A 21,625-nucleotide genomic window follows, 5' to 3' on the forward strand; every position below is an offset into this window, starting at 1 on the left:
CATTTGATCCCAGGTCTTATCTTCTAAGTGAGGGATCCAGAGCACTCTAGGAAACCACTGCTTGTTTAAACTCCAGTGTTTGTCTATGGGAAGGCCAATAAGCTACCACTGATAGTGTCATTCAACAGAGCCAAGGCAAGCAAACAAATACAACGTTGAAAGACTGCCCAATGGCCACGATATACAGATAATGCACAACTACCAGGTGTCCCAGGTTGTAAAATATGATAGATACTACGATAGGTACTTCAATACAGTACATTGATCTTTGGGGTGTGTATTGTGGCACAAAACCACAAAAACATCCATTGATTTTGAGTTAAAAGTGTAAACACAAGCTTTATATTCAATTGTGTAATTGTGGGTATTCTGAATATGAGAGAAATTCAGCTAATTTATTCCACACAATATATACAATACAATACATTTGGTTAAAGCTGCAGCCGTGACATACAATGTGTGAATAAGTGGCCTATCACATAAGGGATAGGAATCATTTCAAGATTTGAGCTCAGGCTACAACAGAGAAAGCAATGTAGATGTGAGAGCGACAAGGCTCAGTAGGCAGTTCATTTCTTAACCCAGGGAATGTAACACATCTGCTGGGCTTCCAAGACCCTATTTTAATCTATTTACTCAATTCACAAAAAAAGGAAGTGAACAGATCAATGGCTGGATATGAAACATCAAGGCACTACTGGTGTCGCTTCTGTCCAAGGGGAATTTCTTTATTTGATCAGTGAGACTAGTGTAAACCACACTGTGTCTTTACTGTTTGAAAGAACATTTTGGAAAAATATGAGTAGAATTTTGGATCTGCTCTTATAGGGTTTTGTCCATTGTTTTGTGCGATATAAAGAGGTCCTCTAGAAATAGTTTAATTGTCTGTTTGATTTATTTCTCTCTTAGATGTGCTGTATCTATCTTTACCTCCATATCTGTCTCTCATGATAAATATTACAGTTGGCGAGCTACTCAGCTTGCTGAGGCTAAGCCTGGTCAATAAAACACTTTATATTGTCAGGATCTCAAAGCCCATGAGGATGATGTCATCCAGAATAACCTATACAGCACATCAATTATTGTCTGTGAAGAAAGTGGAACTGATATTGTGTCATTATGAACAAAACATAATGAACACCTGCTCTTTCCATGACATAGACTGACCAGGTGAATCCAGGTAAAAGCTATGATCCCTTATTGATGTCACTTGTTAAATCCAATTCAATCAGTGTAGATGAAGGGAAGGAGAGAGGTTAAAGAAGGATTTAAGCCTCGAGACAATAGAGACATGGATTGTGTATGTGTGCCATTCAGAGGGTGAATGGGCAAGACAAAATATTTAAGTGCCTTTGAACAGGGTATGGTAGTAGGTGCCAGGTGCACCGGTTTATGTCAAGAACTGCAACGCTGCTGGGTTTTTCACGCTCAACCGTTTCCCGTGTGTATCAAGAACGGTCCACCACCCAAAGGACACCCAGCCAACTTGACACAACTGTGGGAAGCATTGGAGTCAACATGGGCCAGCATCCCTGTGGAACTCTTTCGACACCTTGTAGAGTCCATGCCCTGACGAATTGAGGCTGTTCTCAGGGCAAAAGGGGGGAGGGGTGCAACTCAATATTAGGAAGGTGTTCTTAATGTTTTGTACATTCAGTGTATATTCCCATATGTCATATCAAAATGACATTACAATATCCCTAATAAATTAATTGTATTCACACATGTTATGCCCATCTGTTTCTGACTCAAAGCCTAAAGCCTGTCATATGAGACAGTTATCACTATCAGTAAAGGTATATACAGTATATCTGCATATATATATGTGACACAGAATTACATCAGTAGGCCATTTCGCTCAACCAAGAGTTTAGTCTGTTTGGTTTAGAGCAGGGACTCAGTGATGTGATATGAATCCACAAGGGATTCCGCTAGCAGACCAAGATGGCTACATGGAAAGAAAGGAGACAAAAAGAAATCTGCAATCACATCATGCCAGTGAATAACACCATTCATACCTGAACACTACATATCATTTCTTCATGATTTCATATTCATTCATGCAGTGACAATTTATCATGATTAGGATAGGAATATATACTTTATTTGCTCATGGGTCGCAAATGTCTCATAAACGTGACGTCAGCTAAATTAAAAGTGTTATTGTAACAAGGTAATATTAATGGCTGGCAATTTTCTCTAATCAGAGGAATTGTTTAGAGTGGAAGGAAGCAGAGAAAAGAGGTTTGCCCAATGGCCACTTTGTAATCATTGCATGTGTCACCTGTACTTTGTTATTATGACAGGTGACTAATCATGTTTATGACAGCTTTACGTAGCTTTAAGTAGTTTTTAGGATACACAATACAAGTGAAACATTACTGGAAATCCACAGGTGTGTATTGGCTCTTCAGGGGCTTACCAGGAGTTCCATGTTGAGGGGGCAAGGCGTGAAAGGAGGGGGTTGACCACCGGGCAGACCCAGGACATACATTTTTATCATCCTCCTACATTTCATCAATTTTGTCAGTGCTAGGAGGAGGTTGGAAAGACGGGAGCTTCGGGTAGGATCAACAAAGCTCATTTCAACCATTGATCCATCCTTTGGAATGAAGCACCTGTTGTCTCTTTACCTTAGGACAAAGAGAGGGAGGGTGAGGTCAGTTGAGCAGTGAGGAAAGAACATACCACAGATTATTGAGACATATACAATACTGGTATCCTCAAGGATATAATTTTTAGAATATTTTTTAACAAACAGGATATGGATATGCTTACAAATCAGGATTTAGACCCAGTGCTTTCAGTGGTTCACTCCACAATGATTAATTACATTTTTCATCCATGCTATTTTTCTCATAATCTTGTGTTTTTCTCTTAATTTTCTCCTTCACATTTCTTAGTGATAAAATAGGGATAATTGTCCTTGTAGGTTGACAATGTACTGTAGTAATGTCTAGGTAAGGTAAACAAAACAATATCAAAGATGTATTCCTAAACACTTATCTATTCCTTTTTAACAGCTACCTTCTAGCGTTTAACAAGTCTGTATTTTGTCGCATGAAATTCTATTGTTCTTATTTGAAACATCTGTCAAATGGTAGAAATACAGCTAGGCCTATTAAAAAGTGACTGATGCCCTCATTTTGTTTTTATTCAAAACTGACCAAGAGGCTCACAGCCACGAGCATCAACAAGCCACAAGCAAAATGGCCACCACTGTTATTGCAGCAGTTTGTCTCAGACACAACATTGTCGGCCCAGGAGCCCAGAGAGGGGCTGGAAACACTAGCGGCATTAAATAACCCAAACAAGCATGTGGGTGAACGATGATGAAGGTAGTGATGAAGACAAGTCGGCGACTTGTCGCCACTAAGGCACAGCCTGATGATTCGATCAGGATTTATGGCACTGTCTGAATGTATGGCCATACGTTTACACGTCACAGGAGTCAGCACACCTTCGCATGTGGTTTTCTCCGGGGCGGGACATTCCCACGGAGCTCCATACAGGCGCCCTCAGAGACTTGAAGACTGATTAAACTTGTGTTGACTTGTGTTGACTGTAACTGTATGAATTTAATTGTCATGTTTGGATCCTTTCAATAGCTCATAAAGAGCTGCACATTTTGAAATTACTTGTGTTATGGATTTCTCTTTACAGAGCTGCTGAACTAAACTGGGGGGTAGGGGTACTAAGCTAATATATGGAAATATTTTAAGATGGTCATACCATGGATCATTTAGCTATTTGATTTAGAATTTTAGGACCCATTTAGGTACAGAAAAGGTATATAAATTTTTTGGGGGATAGAATATTGAATTTGGCCTTTACTACTATAGCCCATAGAAACACATTGAATAACACATTCATGAATGGCCAAAAAGACAGTCCAAAAATAAATCATAAGGAATAAGGTTTTGAAGTGTCTGTCCTATATCTAGGATATATAAGAAAGCTCAGGAAATATATATATATATATATACAGTGGGGAAAAAAAGTATTTAGTCAGCCACCAATTGTGCAAGTTCTCCCACTTAAAAAGCTGAGAGAGGCCTGTAATTTTCAGCATAGGTACACGTCAAATATGACAGACAAAATGAGAAAAAAAAATCCAGAAAATCACATTGTAGGATTTTTAATGAATTTATTTGCAAATTATGGTGGAAAATAAGTATTTGGTCACCTACAAACAAGCAAGATTTCTGGCTCTCACAGACCAGTAACTTCTTCTTTAAGAGGCTCCTCTGTCCTCCACTCGTTACCTGTATTAATGGCACCTGTTTGAACTTGTTATCAGTATAAAAGACACCTGTCCACAACCTCAAACAGTCACACTCCAAACTCCACTATGGCCAAGACCAAAGAGCTGTCAAAGGACACCAGAAACAAAATTGTAGACCTGCACCAGGCTGGGAAGACTGAATCTGCAATAGGTAAGCAGCTTGGTTTGAAGAAATCAACTGTGGGAGCAATTATTAGGAAATGGAAGACATACAAGACCACTGATAATCTCCCTCGATCTGGGGCTCCACGCAAGATCTCACCCCGTGGGGTCAAAATGATCACAAGAACGGTGAGCAAAAATCCCAGAACCACACGGGGGGACCTAGTGAATGACCTGCAGAGAGCTGGGACCAAAGTAACAAAGCCTACCATCAGTAACACACTACGCCGCCAGGGACTCAAATCCTGCAGTGCTAGACGTGTCCCCCTGCTTAAGCCAGTACATGTCCAGGCCCGTCTGAAGTTTGCTAGAGTGCATCCAGAAGAGGATTGGGAGAAAGTCATATGTTCAGATGAAACCAAAATAGAACTTTTTGGTAAAAACTCAACTTGTCGTGTTTGGAGGACAAAGAATGCTGAGTTGCATCCAAAGAACACCATACCTACTGTGAAGCATGGGAGTGAAAACATCATACTTTGGGGCTGTTTTTCTGCAAAGGGACCAGGACGACTGATCCGTGTAAAGGAAAAATGAATGGGGCCATGTATCGTGAGATTTTGAGTGAAAACCTCCTTCCATCAGCAAGGGCATTGAAGATGAAACGTGGCTGGGTCTTTCAGCATGACAATGATCCCAAACACACCACCCGGGCAACGAAGGAGTGGCTTCGTAAGAAGCATTTCAAGGTCCTGGAGTCTCCAGATCTCAACCCCATAGAAAATATTTGGAGGGGAGTTGAAAGTCCGTGTTGCCCAGTGACAGCCCCAAAACATCACTGCTCTAGAGGAGATCTGCATGGAGGAATGGGCCAAAATACCAGCAACAGTGTGTGAAAACCTTGTGAAGACTTACAGAAAACGTTTGACCTGTGTCATTGCCAACAAAGGGTATATAACAAAGTATTGAGAAACTTTTGATATTGACCAAATACTTATTTTCCACCATAATTTGCAAATAAATTCATTAAAAATCCTACAATGTGATTTTCTGGAATATTTTTCTCATTTTGTCTATCATAGTTGACGTGTACCTATGATGAAAATTACAGGCCTCCCTCATCTTTTTAAGTGGGAGAACTTGCACAATTGGTGGCTGACTAAATACTTTTTTCCCCACTGTATATATATATATATATATATATATATATATATATATATATATATATATATATATATATATATATTGTGTGTGTGTATATATATATATATAAATATAATTTTTATTTTATTTTTATTATTATTTTTAAACATATTTAACCAATTTTTTTGTTGGCACAAAACTACCTCCATACTTCATTAGTTTGTATGGGTTACCTTCAGATGAGTCCCATGACATTTGTGTTCGTGAGAGTCCCCAAAACGTCATAGTTTTGATGGCTACATTGTAGAATAATAGTGAAGACATCAAAACTATGAAATAACACATATGGAATCATGCAGTAACCAAAAACGTGCTAAACAAATCAAAATATATTTGATATTTGAGATTCCCCAAATAGCCACCCTTTGCCTTGATGACAGCTTTGTACACTCTTGGCATTCTCTCAACCAGCTTCACCTGTAATGCTTTTCCAACAGTCTTGAAGGAGTTCCCACATATGCTGAGCACTTGTTGGCTGCTTTTCCTTCACTCTGCGGTCCGACTCATCCCAAACCATCTCAATTGGGTTGAGGTCGTGGGATTGTGGAGGCCAGGTCATTTGATGCAGAACTCCATCACTCTCCTTCTTGGTAAAATAGCCCTTACACAGCCTGGAGGTGTGTTGGGTCATTGTCCTGTTGAAAAACAAATGATAGTCCCACTAAGCCCAAACCAGATGGGATGGCGTATCACTGCAGAATGCTGTGGTAGCCATGCTGGTTAAGTGTGCCTTGAATTCTAAATAAATCACAGACAGTGTCACCTACAAAGCACCCCCCACACCATAAGACCTCCTCCTCCATGCTTTACGGTGGGAAATACACATGTGGAGATCATCCGTTCACCCACAGCGCGTCTCACAAAGACACGGCGGTTGGAACCAGAAATCTCCAATTTGGACTTATCAGACCAAAGGACACCAAATTGATCAGAAATACAGTGTAGACACTGTTAATGTTGTAAATGGCTATTGTAGCTGGCAACGGCAGCTTCATTAAATAGTACACGCAAAACACCAGTGTCAACGGCAACAGTGAAGAGGCGACTCCGGGATGCTGACCTTCTAGGCAGAGTTGCAAAGAAAAAATCCAGTGTCTGTGTTCTTTTGCCCATCTTAATATTTTCTTTTTATTGGCCAGTCTGACGTATGGCATTTTCTTTGCAACTCTGCCTAGGTCAGCATCCCGGAGTCACCTCTTCACTATTGACGTTGAGACTGGTGTTTTGCGGGTACTATTTAATGAAGCTGACAGTTGAGGACCTGTGAGGCGTCTGTTTCTCAAACTAGACACTAATGTATTTGTCCCCAGTTGTGCACCGGGGCCTCCCACTCCACTTTCTATTCTGGTTAGAGCCAGTTTGCGCTGTTCTGGGAGTAGTACACAGCGTTGTACGAGATCTTCAGTTTCTTGGCAATTTCTCGCATGGAATAGCCTTCATTTCTCAGAACAAGAATAGACTGACGAGTTTCAGAAGAAAGTTATTTGTTTCTGGCAATTTTGAGCCTGTAATCGAACCAACAATTGCTGCTGCTCCAGATACTCAACTAGTCTCATAAAAGGCCAGTTTTATTGCTTCTTTAATCAGCACAACAGTTTTCAGCTGTGCTAACATAATTGCAAAAGGGTTTTCTAATGATCAATTTGCCTTTTAAAATGATAAAATTAGCAAACACAACGTGCCATTGGAACACAGGACTGATGGTTGCTGATAATGGTCCTCTGTACGCCTATGTAGATATTCCATTAAAAATCAGCCGTTTCCAGCTACAATAGCCATTTACAACATTAACAATGTCTACACTGTATTTCTGATCAATTTGATGTTATTTTAATGGACAGAAAAATTGATTTTCTTTAGAAAACAAGGACATTTCTATTTGACCCCAAACTTTTGAACGGTAGAGTATATATATATATAAATATATATATATATATATATATATATATATATATATATATATATATATATTTATTTATTTTTTTCTTCTTATCTGCCTCCTTCGTTTGTCCTTTTTATGATTTGTGTGAGAGTACCTGCTTATAGTTATTTATTATCGTACATACCAGTAATAGCTACCGGCCCCATGAACATTTTAAGATTTGTCAAAGCGGAAATCTTTTTAAACCCGTGAGTCACATGCTGCAGCCTCAAAATCCCACAGGAGCACACGAATGTCTGTCTGCTCAGTTTAGTACGCCACAGCGTCTGCAACCTGCGGCTGCCCTATCACCAACATCACTAATGTGCCGTGAGCTCCAGGCAAGAGACTGGCCCTGCTAAACGCTTGCCTGCTCTCGCCCCTGTATCGGCTAGATGGCCTGACAAATCAAATCAGTCTTCGACCCCCTGCCTCGGCCCTGGCCATACCGAGATGCCATCGGAATCCATCTTTATTACCAGTTCATATTTGTCGCCATGGTGAAGCTCATTGGGTTTGACGCGGCGGACCACATTTCATACCTCCCGGGGAGTTGCGCTCCAGACCTTGTCATACCACCGGTTCATAAACGCCCAATAGCAACATTATCTAATATTACACAGGTCTGCAGTAGCTGATGGTGGCAATAACGTTTTCCCATTGCGCTCTCCAAATTAGGTACCCTACCTGTGGGAGATGAGAAGATTTCTGGAAGATCAAAACAAACAATAGAATAGAACCCTCTAAATGTTAGAATCCAATTAAATTCTGGAAGATACTTTCTGTTGACATGATTACGTCATCAGTATCCCCTTGTAAAGGTCCTACACCTATAAAAGGGATATATGTGTTTTCATAATACTGTCAGATTAGTGCTAGAAAATCACACTTGATCAACACCACTGAGCCTCTAATCTCGGTTAACCCAAAACTTGCATAATTTGGTCAGCTGAGTGACAGCCTTGACCTAGTGACAGCCTTGACCTGACAGCCTTGACCTAGTGACAGCCTTGATGTACAAGGTTCCATACGTGTTAGAAATGGGGAGTTCCGGAAGCCTCCACTGTACTGCTGCTACAGGAACTACTGATGCTACTACCAAACACCGGAACTACTGCTGCGTGTTATCCTACACATTCCATCCCGTCCCGACAGATTATTTGGTTTACACGCAGAATATGTCCAAGAGAGATTACTGAGCCTCTGAAAGCTCTTCCCAGACCATTATCTTCATGGCTTCACTCTCCAGCTAGCAAACCCAAGACCAGGAGCAAAGACCAAATGCCTGTGTCCTGATAGAACACATCATTCAGTGCAGATTACACATATGAGTCTGTGGAGGGCTGAAGCATAACATGACATTCTCTGTCTGTCCGCCTGGTCATCCACCTCAGGCACCACAGATAATTCCACATCATTATGGACAGCCATAGTGAGGTATCCATCTTGTAGGATCTTGTTCATATCTATAAGGTGGTTTTAGACTGTGTCAGGAAGATCTAAAAGCCTTGTGAAGCTCATCTGGTTTACAGGTATAAGGCAGGGAGTTTTTCCTGTTTTTCATGTGACTTGGCCAGGAAAACTCTGGGCCCTTATAACAAGGGCAAGATCATTTAGTCTTACTCCACTGAACATCAGTGAGAAACAATATTGACGATCAAGGATCTACAGCACATTGATCTGTAGTTATGAGGCTGTGGGTAGAATAGTGGAAGATAATGAAAACAACCCACACAATTCTCAGAGAGAAAGAAAGAGAGAGAGAGATGGCGAGAGAGAGACAGAGAGAGTTGAGGGTTCAGTTTACGGTAGCAACACTGACTGAAACTTTGGGAGGATGATGATGTGGCAGCAGCTCTCTCTGTACCTCATCAGGGCTGAAAATCGATACCAGTCAGACACTAGTTTAGAGCAACACATGAAGCTGTCCACATATTCTTCCAGATGATACAAGCTGCCAGGCAGGCTGTGGACCGTGTCATTAGGTTTAGGTTGTCGTACAAGGTTCAATATTTACTGGGGAGAAACGGGGTCCCTGAGATTTTTGGTTCCACCCTCCAGGTGATGATTATCCACTTGGATTGACAGCGAACCCTTTATTCGTGTCCCCAAAACATTGTGAAAGTGCTCTATCTAACATGAGATGATCCCTGGGTAGAAGCAAGGCAGAGATAGAAAAAAAATGATGGAAACACATTGAAAATCAGTGAAAGCTATTCATTTGTGAAAAACAGAATTGTGCCACTTGAATAGTATGTCTCTCTTAATGTACCACCTCTTTCACCTATAACAATTTACCTAGCCTTTACACATTAGAAAGGGTCAGCTAGCTCTCATTATGTACATCTTTGATTTCGGTGACATTTCAATAAGGCTAAAGATTTAAGTGATTTCCTTTCTTCTTCTCCTCATATGGTCTGTCCCGTTGCCCCGGGCAGAACTCATCAAATATTAACTGCTGTGTTTTGTCCCTGTTATGGCGCAACAACAAATAGTGTCTCCCAGGTAGCAAATGTCAGAGGAACCTTTACAGATACTAATTTAGGCCCCTTCAGGGAGTTGGGTGTAATGGTAGCATTTAAAGCTCTTTATTCTTCCCCTTTCCTTGGTGTTGAGTTCCCCAAGTGTAGAGACTTAAGATGCTGTTTTCTGTTTGGCGTCTCACCCTCTCTGACACCTTGGTCACTGGGAGATTCTTCGTCATCAGCCTTAAAGGGATTCTAGAGGTGAATCGAAAAGGGATTCAAGAAGCCTGGGGATTCTGGGACCGTAAAGTGAGCATTAGCACTGAATGTTGTCTTTATTTTGGGGTCAGGGGAGAAGGTGCTGTTGTGAACAGTTGTGTGTTAGCATTGAAAAGTTGCCTGTGAGTTTTAGTTGGGTGAACATTTGTTTCAGTGGCTATATAGGACGTATCCATGATTAGTGCTTGACTATAACTTGCTACAACTTTTGTGACTTGACTCCCTGCTCTCTTGTAGTTCACATTGCTCAACCAGTAACAACCAGACTGATATAAATCTGGGCTAGGTTCAGTGTGTCTTGTGAATTGTGGTGTACACAAAGAGTGAATTGAATTGTGGTGTATTCAAATTAATTGGGTGTATGCAAATCTAGCTAGATTAGCTAGATTTAGACCAGGTCTCTCTTGAAAAATACATTTTATCTCGATGAGACTAACCTGGATAAATAAAGGTTAAATAAAGAAATAAAGAAATAAAATATTATAGGTGGGATACACAAAAAGAGTGAAGAGGCCTCTTACACTGCATTAATCAAATGACAGCTTGCATTTCTGCTCAGAGCACCCCTTTGTTTTTTTTACCATTACCAGAGGTTAACATGGATCTATACAGACTTCTATGGTCTTTACCAGTAAACACTATGCAGAGCCTATAAGAACTGATGCGATCAAATCAAATGTTGCAAATTATTTATTCAACAGAAAATATGAAGCAAACCATTACTTTAACAGAATAATAGGTTTGGAAGAGTATAACTGATTGAATTACACATGCAGCAGCTGTAATGGGAAATTCCTTATTATAGGGTACTGGCGCCATCATCTGACAATGAAGAGGTAGTGTTTGTATAGGGAACACACTGAGAAAGGCGGGTTCCTCAAGGGTTCTTTGGGAAGGGTGATGGTTCTATGTGGAACCATAAGGACTCAAAGAACCCTTTGGTTCTCATAGTCCTTCAAATGGTTCTTTGCAGTTCACAAAAGGGTTCTTTGCTCTTTTAGTGATAATTCAAATGTAGGGGTGGCTGCTCATATATAGGGGTGGCTGCTCATATATAGGGGTGGCTGCTCATATATAGGGGTGGCTGCTCATTCAAATATGTTGGGGGTGGTTTGCTTAGAGCTCTTTTTGTGCAAGTGAGAGTTTCATTCCAGTTGATCTAATCTGTTGCGTTATATATGTGTTATATATGACTATGGCCAGTGACAGTGTTTTGTGAAAGACTCACATATGGCCTTATGTCAATTGAGAACTGTTGACTAAATTAGTGGTTCTCAATTTTCTCCTCAGGGATCGCCAGCCATTGCAGGGCTAGCACACCTGATTCAACTGGTCAATTAACACAATAATAACGCCTAAGGAATTTTAACAATATCATATGGCTTACCAGAATAAGAAACCCTGTACGCTTCTTCAGAAGGATCTACAAAGAACCTTTGAGATTGAGGAAGGTTCTTTATAGAACCTTTCTCCATAAAGGTTCCATAAAGAACCATAAAAAAGGGTTCTATATAGCCACAAAAAGGGTTGTAATCATAACGGAACTCATTTTTGGTGCTATATAGAACCTTTTATGAATGGTTTTTATAGAACCTTAGGAAAGGGTACTTTATAGCACCATACAGGTACCATTTAGAACCTTATGTGTGTGGTTCTTTATAGAACTTTCAAAGAAAGGTTCTATACAGGACCAAAAAAGGGATCCGCTAGGGTTAAAAGCCAAATAACCCTTATTTGGCGCTATATAGAATCATTTGTTTTTAGTGTGTAGAGTAGCAAGTACAACATAATCACTTACTTTCTTTGGAGTGTTTCAATTATAATTAGAGTGCTAGTTTGTATTTGAAGCATTTGGTCAAGCTTCAGGTTGGTGAATGCTTCATACTGCAAGATGGAGGAAATCATTTTGGTTTTGTTTTTGCTCAATCTGATAGGGTGGTTTCCCAGTGGGTGGGCCTGTGTCTACCAAGCCCACCTATGCCTACGTCCCTGATTTCAAAACAGATAGACGTGAACACACAATGTTACCAATGCGACAAGCAACAATGTCTTTGTCCAAAGACCTTGTGTTGTTTTCTGTTTCCTAATCCAGATGTCAGTGAGATAAATATGTTTTGAGGTGCAGAGTGCAAGGTTGCATGTGTTTTTCGGACTGTAAAAGTATTCAGTTCACATGACTGTTTGAAATGTGCAGTATGCTAGTAATGACAGGACACCCACCACTTCTTTCTAGTTATCTATTTTAAAACCCAACTGTCATCAACAAATCTAGCAACCATCATTTCAATATCAGATTGTCTTTATTAAATAATATTTCTTCAAATAGGCATATTATAAATAGTTTTCCACAATGTAATCCACTGGATTGATAATACAATTAAATGTTTACAAAAAATTCAGACAGTCTATGTAATTCAAGGTTTTGAGGTCTTCACTGTTATGGACTCTTCCATGTTGCCCTTGGTGATGGGTACGTCCAGGGAGGTTCTGAAGCAGAGGGGGACCTCCTGCTCCTCTGTAGGGGCGTCCAGCTGGGGGGCGGCTGTGGGGGCTTCGATCCTCAGCTGTCCATCTTCTCCCAGAGAGCAGGTCAAGGCTGTCAGGTCTAGGTGGGCAGGCAGGTCAATCTTCTGGACAAAGCCTTTCTGTTGGGACGAGGAGGAGGAGAAGGAGCAGGAAGAGGTGGCAGAGGAGGTGGATTTAGCCTCTTCTGCTTTGGCCTGTTTCATGGCCACCACGGCCAGCCTCCGTCCGTCCAGCTTGACGGTGATGTCTTCTGGGTTGAAGCCCTGGGCGTTTAGGCTCAGGGCCAGGGGGCTGTGGCTCCGGCCTGTCTCAGCCACCTCCGTGCTGAGGCCCTGGCTCTGTGCTGCTGCTGGAACTCCTGTGGTCCTCCTCTCCAGGAATGGGGAGCCCATTCGGAGGTGGGCCCTCTCGTGCAGCTGGTGCATACTGGGGAACCCATCGCGGAGCTCCTTGAGGAGATCACTGGCCAGGTTTGACCTCCTCTGAAAGAAGTCATCCTGGATGCCGGAGAGGGCCTGGTGGCGCATGGGGGGGAAGACCATCCTCTCTTGACTGAAGAAAGGGTCGTTTCCAAAGATGCTCTCGATTGCTGGGGCGGCGGACTGAGTCATGTTGTTATTTTTTCTGTTTTCCTTTCCGGTCTGCTTAGACGAAGAAGAGTGTGAGTTCCTTGGATCTCTTGCTGTGAGGATCTCTTGGTTGGTGAGCTCAAGTGTTTTTGAACTTGTGGCAGCACCTCTCAGGCTTATATACTCCCTCTCTCCCTATAACCCTCCCCCTTGTTGCCCTATTTACAACACATGAGCTCAGTAAAGAAGGACGGGGGAAGGCGGCAGTAAGTGGTACGGGGCAAGAATGCCCTGCGACGAGTCATTGGGCTAAACTGAGCTTATGGCCATGAGCTGTTTACATTTTTACGGGCAGACGCTTCTATTTCCCCCTCTGTGTTTGTCATTGGTTCATTGGTCACAGCGCCGGGATGGTCGTGCCACAGCTAAGGGTCGCCTTACCACCGTCCACCCTCTATCCTGAGTCACGGCTGTTGATCCTGAGATCAACGGGCTAATATTGTCCCTAGTCTGTCATACATGTGTTAGGAGCCCCACCCTTGTCTATTTGGGGGTGCTGGCTAGGCTGGGGTGACATACTGGAAGTGAAGGCTACAGATGGCTGGACACCCCCGGGGTTAGCTGATGTGATCCCACAACTAGCCTTTAGGAGCCAAGTGTTGTGGCTATGTGGGACAGATGTACTGGGGGGCTATCCTCATAGTTCAGGATGGGTTCAATGAGGTAATGCACCAGGTATGTCTGTGAGCAGAGAAGAGACATGCATGATGCATCGCTGACTAACAGAAGTCGAAGGAAGTTAGTCCGTTTGAATATTGTTGGTACATTAGTACAGACTGAGATCTATTTTAGACAACTGCCTGGTATTATAAATGCTGACCCCATGAGTAAAAGTAAATTGATGAGTGCTGCTTTTTTCATTTATAGCATGTGCTTTTCAGTCATCAGAAACTTTGTGACCTGTCATTCTAAGAATATCACCCTCAGCAAATGTTATTACCATTCACAGTCTGAAACAGGCTACACTCTAAAACCTATATTTAGGCTAATATTTATTTGTACACTGCAAATATCACCCTCTAATGTTGCTACCATTCACAGTCACAAAAACACCCTAATTAGCTCTAATTACAGATATTTAAGGATCACAGATAGTGATTCTATTCTAAGTGAAACAGCTTCATACAAATTCACCTCAACCCTGAGCTCAACTTCATACCCTTAGAAATTGTGAAAAAAGCATTTCACATCAATTAAGTTGAAAATAGCCCTTTTTAACCACTGAACTCAACAGATTTTGTTTACATTTTAGTCATTTAGCAGACGCTCTTATCCAGAGCGACTTACAGTTAGTGAGTGCATACATTTTCATACTGGCCCCCCGTGGGAAACGAATCCCACAACCCTGGCGTTGCAAGCGCCATGCTCTACCAAACAGCCATGGTAATCCAGTAGAGACCAAACATGTACAGCAATGGGGTGTGTTGCATGCCACTAAATGAATTGGTGGTGGCTTTGGGACGTATATGTGTAACAGACAGGAATGCAGAAATAAGATGACAGTGTGTGTGTGTGTGTGTGTGTGTGTGCGTGCGTGTGCGTGTGTATTGATCACCCCCAGACAGAAGCCATTAAAGAACTGAGTCTGGTCCATTCTTTAGCGGTGTGTGGCAGGTGCCTCCCAGTGCATGCTGGGAGCTGGGCCATATGTCAGTGTGTCACCCACAATCCTCCCTGCGATGGAGTCAGGAGATTCATGGGGCCTAGAGACACTCAGTCATAGATATAAAGAGGGAGGAGAGGAGAGAGTATTTATAGCTGAGGAACTCAGCAAGAGTCATATTACAACCCCTTAAACTTCTAGCATTGATACTGTAAGTTAAAGACTCACAACTGCTGCCCGGAATATTGATTGGATGCGGATTGGATGCTGGTCGATCAATGATCTTAGTTAAAATAGGTAAAACTGCAGCTTTCCCCAATTCAGCAATGTCACTTAAGTGATTTCTTCAAGGAGACTGCCTTGGTCTTACTGTAGTTATTGAATATAGAAGTGCTGCTCAATACAGTGTTATTAACTCCTGGTTCTGGAGGGCCACAGTGTGTGCAGGTTTTTGTCTCAGCCCAGCACTACTTGATTCAGCTAAACAAGGTCTTGGTGATAAGTTCATAAGGTGCTGTTGCGCTAGGCCATAAAAAGACACTTGGTGCTGTTTGGTTGGCAGTAAAGACCCCACATACCAATGCCCCACTGTTGCTATGCTATCTTTATCCACTAGGTGAGGACAAAGCCTCAGAGTTGGGGCTTAAAATATACCCTGAGTGTACAAAACATTAGGACATTGACTGACCAGGTCCATCCAGGTGAAAGCTATGATCCCTTAAAGCTATGAGACAATTGAAACATGGATTGTGTATGTGTGCCATTCAGAGGGTGAATGGGCAAGACAAAAGATTTAAGTGCCTTTGAACGGGGTATGGAAGTAGGTGCCAGGTGCACCGGTTTGAGTGTGTCAAGAACTGCAACGCTGCTGGGATTTTTCAACAGTTTCCCATGTGTATCAAGAATTGTCCACCACCCAAAGGACATCCAGCCAACTTGACACAACTGTGGGCAGCATTGGAGTCAACATGGGCCAGCATCCCTGTGGAACACTTTCAACACCTTGTAGAGTCCATGCGCCAACGAATTGAGGCTGTTTTGATGGTAAAAGGGGGTGTAACTCAATATTAGGAAGGTGTTCCTAATGTTTTGTACACTCAGTGTATGTGGAACCCCATGACCAAATAAAGACGAAATCGTATCATTAAAATCGTTATACAGAAGAGCTTATTGAATAAAGGAGCTTTTCATAGGCCTAGTTAAAAGTAGTGGGTCATAAGCACAGTTTAGACTATTTAATTTTTTCAGACTGAATCTGAATCATGAAGGATCTTTTTATTTGAGAGAATCTGCATGGTGACTTCAAAAAGAACACTGGAGGCCAGCCCTGAGCCATTTTATTAAATTATAGCAAATTCCTTGCAGCTGCAGGACACGTATTGGTTGGTAGGTGACACTGTTGGTTAAATTCTTAGACTCACCAATATACCAGATACATAGCCACAGGTTTACTGGCATGGAGAGCAAAGTCATGAGGCATATAGTGTGTTTAGTGTTCCTACTCCATGACTGTTAGGACTAATGAAAACAAGCTAAGACACACAGAGGGGAACAGGGCAATGGGGTGTGTTGCATGCCACACTCGCACGCACGCAAACACACACACACACACACGCAAGCAACCCCCCCCACAAACACACTCAAACAAGCAACCCCCCCCCAACACACACACACCCTCCTCCCAACCACTTTCCCCTTTGAAACACAAAAACGTTGCTTTTAGCAGCAGTGAGTCCCCAGCAGGGAGGGTCTTTCTGGCCCTCTGGCATCACAGAGAGGAAAAAGGGAAATCTATTAATCTGACAGCTCTCTCTCCCAGAAAGCCCCGCAACTCCTCCTCTGGGAACCACGGGAGGGTCTCGTGAAAACCAGAGCAGGGACAGAGAGAGGTAGGGAGAGAGGGAGGGAGGGGGCGAAATGGAGTGGAGGGAGAGAGGGAAGGAGAGAGAGGGAGAGTGTGTGTGTGTGAGAGAGAGAGAGAGAGAGAGAGAGAGAGAGAGAGAGAGAGAGAGAGAGAGAGAGAGAGAGAGAGAGAGAGAGAATCCAAAAACAACTGGTCATTCCACCTGGGCGGGAGAGTAGAGTTTATCTCTTGCCTGGTCTTAAGTAAGTCTTAACATAAGCAGAAGTCCAAATTATGTATGCATGGTTTATTGGACTCCTATATAGGCTTGCAGTATTGGATTAGATTGATGTACTGTTTGGGGAGTGTATTAGAATGGCATACAGACAAGATAACCTAACAGGGAAAAAAGGAGAAGAACAACACAGAAAATTGAAAAACAAGGAGAAATGAAACAGCAAAATAAGAATAACTATCACAGAGGACACAGAGGGCACAGAGGACACAGAGGGCACAGAGGGCACAGAGGACACAGAGGACACAGAGGGCACAGAGGGCACAGAGGACACAGAGGGCACAGAGGACACAGAGGGCACAGAGGACACAGAGGGCACAGAGGACACAGAGGAGTGTGTGAGACAAAGACAGGCAGGCTGTGTCACAGATACTGAAAGTGATCAACCACCATCGCATGAGAAGCTTAGCAGCGAGAGGAAGTGAGTTGGTGTGAGAAGGCTGCCACCGCAACTCTGTGGCAACCTACTCTCAGCCTCGTCTCGTCTGTCTCAACCACACCTGATCTGACCCGCTTACCCTGGGGTACACGGTTCAACTTCTTCTGACTCCAACTTAACCTGTTATTCTAATCTGTTTGATCTCTATGTATACCAAAGGTCACACAGAAGATACAGGGAGAGATTTCATTTCAGTATCAGTCATTTCCGGCGTTTTCGCAAAACCGTGATTAGAAATTATTGCACACTCTTATCGCTCTCCCTCCATGTGACACACGTATGTGTAGGAACGAGCGAACACATACACACACACACACACACACACACACACACACACACACACACACACACACTCACTCACTCACACAGGGACACACACACTCACTAAGGCACATCTGTACATGTTCATGTAGATACAGGCCCATTAGTTGAGTGGTGTCTGTCCAGCGCCATAACAATCTGTGTGATGGCAGGCAACGCCCCCCTCTCTCCCTTCAATTGGCAACAGCTGCTGTCTACTACAGATGGTACAAGTCATCTGGCTAAGAGAAAATATTAGGGGCATTAACTACACCCCTGTAGACACACACACACAAACACACACACAGATATACTTTTTCCTGGTAAAAAGCACCTCTCATTTCCTGTAAGTTATTACTGACCACACAGAGGCCTGCACTATATGGCTATAGTAGAGGGAGGGTTAATGACTCTACTTCTGCCCTGCCAGGGTAGGGCCTGCCTGGGGAGGGAAGCTGGCCAGCGTTGGTCTGGGGCATGTGGATGTGACCTCTCTTTCTCTCTTCCTGTGTCTGTGTCACTGATGAGAGAGCATGGAGGGAGGGGACGTAGGATGGAGGGGCAACAGGGGCAAAGCCCAGTGAGTCATAGGAAGGTCTGGTGTGTGTGTGTGTGTGTGTGTGCGTGTGCGTGTGTGTGTGTGTGTCTATGTGTGTGGGTGCATGATTGAGGGGGTGGGGGGTGGTGTATGTTTGTTACTCATGCTTGCCTTTGCAAAATTCCGATATCGTGCCCTAGGAAAAGTATTCTGTCGTGTAAATGAAAGGCATCATTTCCTGAAGCAAATAATTCATAGCTTTTGTTGACCGTGTTACTGCTTACAATTATAGTATACCTCTGTTATAAGAAATTCATAATCAAACTATTGTGACTGACTGTTTGGCAATATAGGTAGGAGATCGACCAGCAACATCCTGGTCTGTAATGAAATCTGGCGAATGCGCCTATTAACCAATAAGGCTGCAGAATACAGTGCTAATCGGCGCTCCATAGTTTGTTGTTTCACTCAGTCCAGACAAGCCCAGCCATGTCCAGACAATATCCACTTAATCCAGCACATTGAGTAATAGCCAAGCGCTGCAGCCAGCCAGCCAGTCAGCCAGTCATTCAGCCAGTCAGCCAGTCATTCAGCCAGCCAGTCAGCCAGTCACTCAGCCAGTCAGCCAGCCAGTCATTCAGCCAGTCATTCAGCCAGTCATTCAGCCAGTCATTCAGCCAGTCAGCCAGTCATTCAGCCAGCCAGTCAGCCAGTCATTCAGCCAGCCAGTCAGCCAGTCATTCAGCCAGCCAGCCAGCCAGTCATTCAGCCAGCCAGCCAAATGAATGGGAGGGATTCCATTACTGTCGTGTTGCTAGAGAGACAGAAGCTGCTACAGGAAATCTGAGTCTCCGTAAATTCAGCCAGCTGACATTTAGGACTATGTAAATACATTCATTGGGTTTGACGATAAGGAGAATGTGCGTCAAGCGAAGGGAGGGAGATGAAATGTGGCGTCTGTCTTAGTAATGCTGCTGTTACAAATTGTTCATGCATGATGCCAAACCAATGTTCAAGCTCTACTACCAACCACGAGACAGAATTCATAACTAACTGTCTGTGTCATTAAGTTCGTAATGCGTAGACAGGCATTTTGTTTCATCACACTCACATGTAGTCATATTTACCCTATGTAGGTGATGGCACATATCTTCAATTCATCTGCTGTTGTTTTGGGTGTCAGAGACTTGAAAGGCCAATACAGTTCTGCAGAAAAATAGTTTCATTTCCCTGTTCTTTCTGAAACCACTTCAGCACTACTCACCACAACAAGTTCCCCTTGCAAATGTTACATGAACCTTATGGCACTCTGGTACATCCCTGTCCTCTCAGAAGACACAGCAGCTATGCCAACTTTGTGTCTAGGCCGGGAAAATGCACTAGCTAGAATTTGGAGGGAATAGCTCTCTGTGGAAGTAAATACATGATGATACAGAACATTGTATTTGGGCAACACACAGGTTAAGAGTTTGTTGGTTCAATTCTGTACGATCGTGGATAAAATGGTGAAACGTATGTTTCCAGCACAAAAACCTGATTCACCTTGTGATTTGTGATCTTTCTGTCATCTTCACACCATCAGGTCTCTCTCTCTCTCTCTCTCTCTCTCTCTCTCTGCCACTTCCTGTCTCGCCCTGCCCTGACATCCTGTCAGTTTCCATGGCAACCTTGAGTAACCTCTCATACACACCAGAGCCAGGCCTAGGAGCAGGGTCACGGTCTATGCCACTCTGGCTACCGAATCCATTCCATTCCAATATATTGATTCCTATGGATAAGAGTGTCTGTTAAATGACTAAAATGTAATGTGAATGTATATTACCCTATCCATTATATTTTTCTCATTTTCTAATGATTAGATTATAGGAGGCAGGGTTATTAGGAGTTAATGAATCATTACAAAATGTTCAGAAGACAAAAATCGGTACATAAATCACATTTTAATTCCTTTTCTAAACTGACTGTAACTGAAATGGAACTGGCTCTCTCTATCCATAATATCAGCACAGTTGCCCTTCAGGCCCTGGTGTAGTGAAAACAAATGCTCACCATACATAACCAGACGTGCCTGGCTATACTGAGACCCAGAGGGTTTGTGTGCTCATTTTGGATCCCGTTGTCCACCTCCTACCGCAGGGCATGAGGGAGCAGGAGAGAGAGGGGCCTGGGTAGGAATAATGGATGGGGTGGAGATGGGAGAGGAGAGGGGCCTGGGTAGGTACCTTGGACAGGGGGGAAATGCGAGGGAGGCCTGGTTATACACGGGAATGGGTGGGGGTGGGTAAGCAGTGTGAATGGGGGAAGATGGGAGAGAGGGGCCTGGGTAGGGACTGTGGATAGGGGCCTGAGTAGGGACCAGGGAGTGTTTATGGGGGTTATGGGCTGTGGATAGGGGGTGGGGGGTGGGGGTGTTCCAAGCCGTGTGGGGTGTTCCAGCTGTATCGGATCAGTGGCTGGACTGTAAACTGTCTCCTCCGAAAGAACCTGACGCCTTTGAAATGCTCCAAACCTGGGCGTAGCAGTTTTCTACGACTCTCTCTCTCTCTCTTTCTTTCTCGCTCTCTCAATCTCTGTCTCGCTCTCTCTCCCTTTCAATCCCTCCTTCTCTCTCTCTCTTTTTCCCCCTCTCTCCTTTCTTTCTTTCTGTCTTTCTCTCAGTCTCTTCCTCTATGCATCCTGTTGCGCTGGCTAGACTCCATTGACAGATTTACAGCTTTGGGGTCAGAGATTTACGACAGCAGCATATAAATCTTGTTCCGCCCCCTTTCTGTGATACTCTCACCCCCACTACCCCCACCCCACACTGGGCGCATAACTAAACAAAAACACACACACACACACACACCCCAAGCCCTTCCCAGCCCCCCAAGCCTTTTCATGTCCGAAGCTACCAGCCATGAGAGATGGGAAGGTGGTGTCTTCAAATGTTTGTGTGTGTGAATGTGTAAGTGTGTGTGTGAATGTGTAAGTGTGTGTGTGTGTCTATCTGTGCTTGTGTCTTCCCTCGTCTGTCTGTTTATGCTTCCAGGGGAAAGAATGCGGGACATTGTTCCACGTTCATAAAGATCCTCCGATTCAGTTTCCAATCACATTGTTTTGGACTTGATGCTCCCCTATCCTCCTCCCCTCCTCCCTCAAATCCCCCTCACCCATCTGCATGTTTCTTTCCCCACTCTGGGTCTTCCTTTTTACCACGGCCA

At 43.3% G+C, this 21,625-nt stretch overlaps 1 protein-coding gene across 1 annotated transcript; it reads right to left on the reverse strand.

The window, feature by feature from the left end:
• Positions 1-12,533: 12,533 nt before the first annotated feature.
• On the reverse strand, positions 12,534-13,514 carry LOC121550541 (heat shock protein beta-11-like). Its single transcript, XM_041862838.2, has one exon. It carries the CDS (start codon positions 13,387-13,389, stop codon positions 12,667-12,669), a length of 723 nt encoding a protein of 240 aa, XP_041718772.1. The 5' UTR covers positions 13,390-13,514; the 3' UTR covers positions 12,534-12,666.
• Positions 13,515-21,625: the final 8,111 nt, after the last annotated feature.

This window comes from Coregonus clupeaformis, chromosome 35 (genome assembly GCF_020615455.1).
Source record: "Coregonus clupeaformis isolate EN_2021a chromosome 35, ASM2061545v1, whole genome shotgun sequence".
Lineage (NCBI taxonomy): Eukaryota > Metazoa > Chordata > Actinopteri > Salmoniformes > Salmonidae > Coregonus > Coregonus clupeaformis.

Bases quoted from the DNA above. Each gene is read 5' to 3' on its own strand.
- LOC121550541 (XM_041862838.2), bottom strand. From the start codon at position 13,389: ATGACTCAGTCCGCCGCCCCAGCAATCGAGAGCATCTTTGGAAACGAC.